General features: G+C 38.3%; 1 protein-coding gene and 1 pseudogene across 1 annotated transcript in view; one reads left to right on the forward strand and one right to left on the reverse strand.

Moving 5' to 3' along the window:
• Positions 1–4103: 4103 nt before the first annotated feature.
• The window catches only part of LOC141847951 (uncharacterized), a gene marked incomplete in the record, with an annotated part of 6806 nt that continues 2080 nt past the window's right edge, over positions 4104–8829 (forward strand). The window contains 2 exon segments of the mRNA XM_074736058.1: positions 4104–4496; positions 4977–5070. Of these exon segments, the coding sequence (XP_074592159.1) occupies positions 4188–4496; positions 4977–5070 (403 nt within the window).
• LOC141847575 (G-type lectin S-receptor-like serine/threonine-protein kinase At2g19130) lies at positions 7002–8173 on the reverse strand (annotated as a pseudogene).

Raw genomic sequence — 8829 nt, forward strand, 5'->3', positions numbered from 1 at the left:
CCAGAATAATTCTAAACCTTTCAACAGCTACACTGAATCGTGTCTCGTTCCTTTCACTGTCTTATACCCGCTAGGTTCAGGACATAGTCTATGTGTTGGTCCCCACTAGGCTGACTACGTCACACCTAGCCCAAGTTGTTTTCTTGTTCTGTAGATTTAAGTTATTTGTACATGTGTCCAAGAGTAATGTACTCTTAACATGTAATGCTTTGGTCAAAGACTTTTAGTAACAATCTTGACAAGCGGCCGCAAGGTTTACGTTTCTTTTTCCAAGGGGTGATGAATCCTCTGTGGGCTATTCAAACACCTTCGGACACTTCGTCTTATACCCAATCATCTAGAGTCCACACCTCCATGGAGATGCTTGCTTAAGATGCCAAAGCATAAGCTTCCATGACCAAGATGACTTGAATACCGCAAGTCAAAGGAAACTCGCACTTAAATTATATTGAGATCTTCATTGACATACGAATAGAACCATATGAAGTCTCAAGGTAGGTCACTCCAATGAACTGGTTACCTTTAACCAGCATCCACGTTTAACTCTCAACATCTAATATCAACAACGGTGAGATTAGCTGCTTGGCTAACCAAGGAGTTCAAAATATGCTAGTCTCGACAAAATTGATGATGTCCGTACTTATCAATTTCTCGACTAGGGATAATTCCAATACATTCATAATTACACGTGTCGGGTTCCAAAATGGATAGGAGGTCTACCTCAGGTTATTGTATCTTTGTTGGAGGAAATTTAGTATCATGGAAGAGTAAAAAGTAAAAGGTTGTGTCACGATCCAGTGCAGAATCAGAATACAGGGCTATGACACAGTCTGTGTGTGAAATAATGTGGATATATCAATTGTTAACTGAAGTAGGACTCAAAATTTCAATACCAGCAAAACTATGGTGTGATAATCAAGCTGCTATTCACATTGCATCGAATCCCGTGTTCCATGAGCGAACTAAGCACATTGAAATTGATTGTCATTTTGTTCGTGAGAAAATTCAACAAGCCTTGATTACTACAGGATATGTAAAAATTGGAGAACAATTGGGGGACATCTTCACAAAAGCTTTTGAACGGGATTCGAGTTGATTATCTTTGTAACAAGTTGGGCATGATTAATATCTATGCTCCAACTTGAGGGGGAGTGTTGGTTATATTTATTAGAAGTTGGTTATATTTATTAGAATAAATCTCCTAAAATAGGTCCATAAAACTCCTATATAAAGAGGGGCTTGTATCTCTTAATGTAAGATTTCTTTAATTATTTCTAACAAGTTTTATAAAGATTATCTTTTTGATTTATTATTTTTCAATGTTTGATTTTGTGTTAACAAGTTTAATTGTTAATTAGTCAAGTGTATATTTCAAAATTCAACTTTCAGGTCGTGGTGAGGTATGAGTCTTTTTGGTTATTGGAATAACAACCACTTCCTTAGATAAAATCTTTTCAAGAAATTATATACTTTACCTACTTTTTGAAAAATCATGGTCTAATTAGTCTAGAATGTGCGAGGTAGCTTCAGTTAGTTTCATTTAGCTAAGCAGCCCAAGCAAGATACTCATTACCCCACTTGACTACCCAGACTAAGCTTCTCTGACGTACTATTATCTCGTCCCACCCCTGGTACTATATTGAGCAAGTCCTTAACTAACCATTCTAAGTTAAACACGAATTAAACATGTATGACATGTCATTTATGTGCTTTAATTAAGTATATACATGTACATGATAAATATGTACGAGACAATTAAGTCACATAATTTTTTATTTCTAATAATATATCAAAATTTTAATTTGATATATTTCATGTAGACCCATGAATGTGTCAATTTATTTTAATATATTTTAAATTTTATTAAATTTTTGTTTGATTGAGTAATCTCTTGTACGAAATGTAGAATATGAGGGATCTGTAGACTATCTTTTGCCGGAGAGAGCTGAGTGGCTGAGTGACCGAGTGGCCGAGATGCCGAGTGGTCGAGTCGCTGAGCCGGGTGGCCGAGACACCAAGTGATCGAGACGCCGAGTGGCTGAGCCGAGTTGTCGAGCCGAGTGGCCGACTGCCGAGCTGAGTGGCCGAGACACTAAGTGGCCGAGACGCCGAGCCAAGTTGCTGGGCTGAGTGGGCGATTGCGAGCCAAGTGGCCGAGCTGAGTGGGTGAGTGTCGAGGTAAGTTGCTGGGCCGAGTGGGCGACTGCTGAGCCGAACTGCTTAGCCGAGTTGTCGAGGTAGGTGGTCGAGCGCCGAGCCGAGACGAGTGCCCGAGTGGGCAAGATGCTGAGCCGAGTGGCCGAGTGGCGAGACGGATGAGTTGCCGAGGCCTGCGTTCAACGCAGTTTCCTTAAAACAGATTCGTCCCTTCCGACGGTGCTTAGAGGTAAAGACGGACGTTTATTTCCCAGGATACAACGACAGAACCAGAGAAACGATGAAGCACAGATCGTTCGCGGCGAACTGATTACACCCGTAGGCTGCCTCGCTTAGAGGTAAATACTCTTGTTCTGTTTTCATCGCTGCCTCGCTGCCACTTTTATAACCTCGCGGTATTTCTCCAATTAATTGGAGATTAATGGTACGATTAATGACTTGATTTGAAATGTTAGTAATAATACTCGACCGTTTCAACGTCAAGTAATTAACTCGTCCATTAATTTATACGTTACAAAAATTGAATGGGATGACAAAATGTTGGTTGATTTACTTGGGCAAATTATGCCCTGATCGGTCCGACATTCAACGCGCGCAAGTCGCGCTCACATACAAGTTGCCTTGCGGGCAGTGCAATCCGGACCCTAGATTTGCACCGCCTGCACACCTACGTGTGAGAGAGAGCCTCTCCCCTTACATTTGTTCACAACATCAATACTTGTGATACAATATAAATCAACCAAGTTATCCATCAACTACCAATGTGGGACTACACTCCTCCATATGAGGGTCTTCTCCATCCTTCCATTTCATTATTTCCATTTATATTTCCAACTGGATCAAATCTGATATAGCTTATAATTGGGAATCTCCATACTGACCTACTAAAAGGGGTTGGCTAACCTCTTATGTGAAGCCTGTTCTATGATTTGTGTCCTCTAATGCAAGTGTGACAAAAGGTGAAACACTTACCTCAAACATCCTTCAAAATTTCTTGACTATAACCATCGGGCCATGTATATGCTTTGGTAAGAATACAAAACTAAATAAAGCCACGTAGGCACGGTGTCTTGTTTATCTGAAATGAAATACTTAACTAATATATTGAATACACTTACCTTTATTAATTTCCTCATGGTTATGTCAGTTGAGAATTGTAGTTGTTTGATTAATCCAATATATTTGACTCATTCAGAATGATGGGACCTATCGTCCCAGTTTAATTGATTTGTTTGGTTCCTCTTTTGCCCGCTTAACCCATATAATCTACTTATCGTGAATGAGTTAGCTTGACCAACTCTCTTAGCTTGACTGATTTAAACCTGAACAATTGGGCTAGCTTGACAGGTACACAATTGGTAGAGCTGTTAAACGGGCCAATCCATGACGAGGTGGGCTAACCCATGACGGACACATCATATGACGGGACGGGGCGGACTAATCCACCAATTTAGCGAGTTGGGAAATCTCCAATCCAACCCAATTCAAGACGGATCGCGGGTTAGACGGGCCAATCCGCGGACCTATTAAAAAATAAAAAAATATTAAAAATATTAAAAAAAATTTAAGTTTGAAGTATAATTTAAATTGATTAAATTGAAAATTTTAAATTTGAATTATAAATTTTAAATTTAAATTGTATTTTAAATAGATGAACCCCACTAATTCATTAAGTTTTATATTTTAATTTTAAATTTTAAAATAAATAAATAAATTTTCTTAATTCGCGGGCCAATCCAAGCCCGTCGCGGGCTAACCCATGAGGGTCGTGGGCCTAGACGGGCCAATCCATCTTAAAATGAATTGATAAAATTTCAATCTAATTCATCTAAATTACTTGGTGCGGTTGGTCAAGCTGACTAACCCAACTTGACAACTTTTGACGGCTATAACAACTGGTCACGTTGCCTAGCTGGACTGCAGTGGCCTCTCATCTTGCTTGGAGAAATCGGATAAACCCAGTTCGCCCAGGCCACCCGTGCCATTCCGCCGCCGGTAAATTCACCAATTGGGTGTTGAGGAAGGAGAGGATGGCAGGGAGATTCGTTCTCAGCAGCTGCTTCCGCCCACCAGTTCTGTATTCTATCCCTTCAGCGCCAGCTGCCAAGGATAGAGGGCTTCGGCTTCCGTTTCCAAATCGACACATGGCATACGGAAGAAGCTACCATCTCCGATCTGGCACACTATTTGCTTGCCAAGCCAGACAGCAGCGCGGCACGCCCCAGGAGGAGCAGCGAGCCACGGAATACGGCCGGTCTCTGCGGCAGCTGCAGCAGGCGGCCTTGTGGACCGCTGAGGCAGCTTACATCCTCTGGCTTTTCCTCCTCCCTTATGCTCCGGTATTGTTTTTCTCGTTATTGTCATCATTATTATTGATCTTTTCTATTCTCTCGCTCTATTTTCTGAACGACATCGGATTGAATTCTGATTGCCGGACGTTGCAACAGTTTGCGGCTCAAACAATCTACAATTTGATAAGTATCCCCTCTCTTATGTTAATTGGTTGAACAGCCATAACTTTTGGCGTATTTCTTGCATTTTCTTTTTGGTTCGCGCTCATTCTTTATGGTGCTAAGGTTTTAATGAGTGTTCTTGATCCCTAAGCCCGTGTTAGTGTTCTCTAAGGGTGACACTTGATTTTGGAAGGAAAAATATTTTTATAATGTTATGAGAGAAAAAAACACACCTATTAGGTAGGCCAAAAGAATACCTAGTTGAATAAATACCGCACCTTTGATTTTTTATTCATCTCATAATTAAAAAAATAAAGTGACTACAATTTTATCTCTCCGATTGTTTAACTACTATCTTATTTCCAGGGTGACCCAGTATGGGCTATAAAGTCAACAACAGTCGATGAACTTCTGGGGTTGTCTCTCAATTTCTTCTTTCTTCTACCCTTGATGAATGCTGGTATTTTTTAATCCTCTTCTCATGTCATTTATTACTGTTTTGTTCACATATCTTGTTGGTCAAGTCTAGCTTTGCTTTTTTAGAAGCAAATGGTCATAAGTCAATCTTTTATTTTATTTTCTTTCTTTGTGTGTGTTTGAATTCTCTCTTTGAGTACTGTATCTTTTATTTTTTATTTCAACTTTTCTATAATACAGTCTATATTTTATAATTAATTCTTGGTTAGCTAACTTGGAGAACAAATCTCATGAATCTTAAGAATAGGACGCAACCTGTTCCTAATTCAACTGCCTTCACTATCATTATGAAAAACACATGATACAAAATGACATGTCGAGCAAGAATTTTTTTCTTAAATTGAAATTAATATATTTTGTTTATTCTTTTCTGAATATGAATGGATCAAGTGTTACATATTCTATGATATAAGATAAATTCATATTGCATGACTAGATTAATATTTACACTTTTTTTTGCATCTAATGATTAAATTGCAATTTACCATATCATGTACCCAACTTTGCAAAATACCCTAAACATACACTTAATTTTTATAATTTCTGAAAGATGCATTTATTTCTTGAAATATTCTTTTCCCCTCTTGCAAAAAAATGACAAAAAAATAAAATCGTAAAAAAATCAAGAAAACTCCAACAAGACCATGATCATTTATGACCACATGCTCATGGCAAAGCTTGTAGTCATTGTGAAATCACTACTGTCGGGCTACGATTCATGGTCGCTTGCCCACAATTTCACTGCCGCCTAGTTGTGATTTCATAGCCACCTAGTCGTGATTTCACTAGCGTTTGTTTGTAATTTTATTTCGCCTAATGGCCAAGCAACTGCGAAATCGTGGCCAGACATTAATCGATAGTGAAATCACGACAAGGTAGTCATGACAACCAATTTGTGGCTAGGCGGCCATGATTTCATAACCGGTTGTGACTTGTTTGTGATTTCGTGGTCAGTCACTACCTTTTGGTCGTGATTTATTGGTCACTGGCAGTCGCTTAGACCTGGTTGTGATTTCATAATAGCCATGAGCTTTGTCATGAGCTCACTATTGCGAATGCTCATAGTCTCAAAATCTCGAGTTTTTTTTCATGATTTTATTATTTTGTCATTTTTTTACTAGGAGAAATGAAAGGTATATTAGGAAATAAGTGCACCCTTTGGTAAATATGAAAGTTGGGTGTGTGTTTAAGGTATTTTTCAAAAGTAAGTACGTAATATGGTAAATTGCTCGTGATTAAATTGTTTTCTCTTTTGTAAGACATGAAAAGAGATGAGGAAGTTGCTTTTAGTTATGAAATAAGTATTGAAATACATTATGGAACTAGGTCAATGTCTTTCTTTGCAATGTAATGTTAGAGAAATGAAAAAAAATTAACGTTGTTATTAAGGACAGAGCTAAGATCTTGGTTCAGTGTAGACAACAATATAATATAATTAATAAAGTAAAAAAAATTAAAATCTTATAATCATAAAGCATCACAACATAATTACCTTATAATTATTCTTTTCGAGTCTTCATAGTTTGAAACCTTTGTACAATAGCTTCATTATCAATTGTTAAAATATATATTTCTCTACATAGACAATAAGATTATCATTCATCCAATCATCACCCATTCGATTGCGTAACTTATCTTTTACAATTCTCATGGTGGAAAACACTCTCTTTACAATTGTAGTTGCAGTTGCAGTTGCAGTTGCAACAAGGATAATTAACGAACTAATTAAAAATCGAAAGATTTTTCTTGGCCACAACATAAGAGCTAGTTAAAGCTGATGGACAAAACAAAGTAAGTTGCAACATTTAAGTTGGAACTCACTACAACTCTTTCTCTTGGTTTTATTGGAACTTAAACATGATTTAAGTTGCAACACTCCTTATCTGAGGACTAGTTGAAGTGGCTCATTAATCCTTAGTTCTGATGTGAACTACAGGAGTTGATGCTCTTGGTCCATGACTCATTTGGGACTTGGAGTGACCTTGGAACAGGAGGAATGCTGACATCTAGATTGCCCTCTAGAGCTTGAACAATTTGACTCATTGTTGGCCTCAAGCTCTCATCAACTTGAATGCACCAACAAGCAAGTTTACAAGCTATTTCAAACTCTTCTGAGTTGGCTTTACCCTCTAGCCTTTGGTCTAGCAAGATTTTGACATCTCCAATTATGAATTTGTTTGTTGCGACTAAGGGGAAGAACTCAAAACTACCTTCTCCTGTGTACATTAGGTTTCTTTTTCCCAATATGATCTTGAATAACATCATTCTGTAGCTGTAAACATCTACTTTTGTAGTGATGGGCATACGTGAAATCCATTTAGGCACGATATACCCTCTACTTCCTTGAATGGTTGTGAGAACTTTGCTAAAGTTCCTTCCGATGAGCTTTGCTAGACCTAAGTTAGCTACTTTTGGCACAAGTACATCATCCAACAATATGTTCTCTGGCTTAATGTTACAATGTATGATGTTGTCCCTGCATTGCTCATGGAGATAAGCTAATCCTCTTGCAATTCCAATAGCGATTCGATATCTTGTTTTCCAGTCCAAGACATTTGAGTTGCTAGAAAAACCTGATCAGCTAATGAACCAATTGGCATGAACTCATAGACCAACAACTTCTTGGTCCCTTGAGAGCAAAAGCCAATCAGCCTAATGAGGTTCACATGTTGAATGACTCCTAGTGTACTCACCTCCGCTCAGAACTACTTCTTGCCTTGGTAAAGACCCTCAAGCTTCTTCACAGCAATATCAATTGAGCAGGGCAACAACCCTTTAAACACTGATCCAAAGCCCCCTCCCTCGAGCTTCGTTGAGAACTTCCGTGTGGCTTGCTGCAGCTCACTGTACGTGAATGAGACGAGATGACTCCGCATAGCTTTTGCTTTCTCAATCATCTGCCCACTTTCTCACTTCTTTATCACAATCAAAATGGCAGGAACGCCAGAAAACAAGATAGCAAGAACAATGACATCGATGATAGCCCCACTTGCCACTCTCTTCTTGTTAATATATATATATATATATATTTTGTCTGGGCCAGTGTGGGCAGCTGGCCACACTGGACCCATGTAAGCTCCGCCCATGGTTGTTAGTGAGTAGCACGTTGACTAAGAATCCTTACAACTTATTAAAATTTGAACATTTAAGTTAAAGCAATATGGGAAACACCTAACTTGATGAGTATGGAAATAAATGTTAATGAAAAATGAGTATGGAAAATGGAAAGGTACGTTAAAAATTAAGCACAAGGTACTCAAGTTATAGCAAAATTTATAGTTTACAAGGAGCTAGGGGAAACCAAATTGAGAAGAAAAAAAAAGAAAGGACCATTGTAAAAAGAGAATAACTGTTATTCTTGTCAATTACGATCATGAAATCGATATTACACTTTGCAAATTATATAGATGAAATATTGGAAAGATTTCTAAAGGCCAAGTGCTAGTCTTGCAACACTTTGTTTTCCTCAATGGTAAATGTTGCCCACTAGGCTTCTACTATGTCTATGAGGGGGAGCTTGCTTGCTAATAGTTGCTTGGTTGGCTGAACTAGAAACAAATTTTATGCCAACCTGCATGATTATCATGTTGCTCTCACCTGACGTACCCCACAAAGTTATATTATTTATCTGATGAAGCACTGAAGCCGTGGTACAGTTTACATTAAATACATATCCAAACTTCCACACTGTTTGTCAGTAAAACAAGTGATCTTTTCATCTATGACAATCTGTAGTTGCTAT

This window comes from Curcuma longa, chromosome 16, assembly GCF_044706935.1.
Source record: "Curcuma longa cultivar G26 ecotype Majalengka, Jawa Barat chromosome 16, ITB_CL_G26_1.1, whole genome shotgun sequence".
In the NCBI taxonomy this organism is placed as follows: Eukaryota; Viridiplantae; Streptophyta; class Magnoliopsida; order Zingiberales; family Zingiberaceae; genus Curcuma; species Curcuma longa.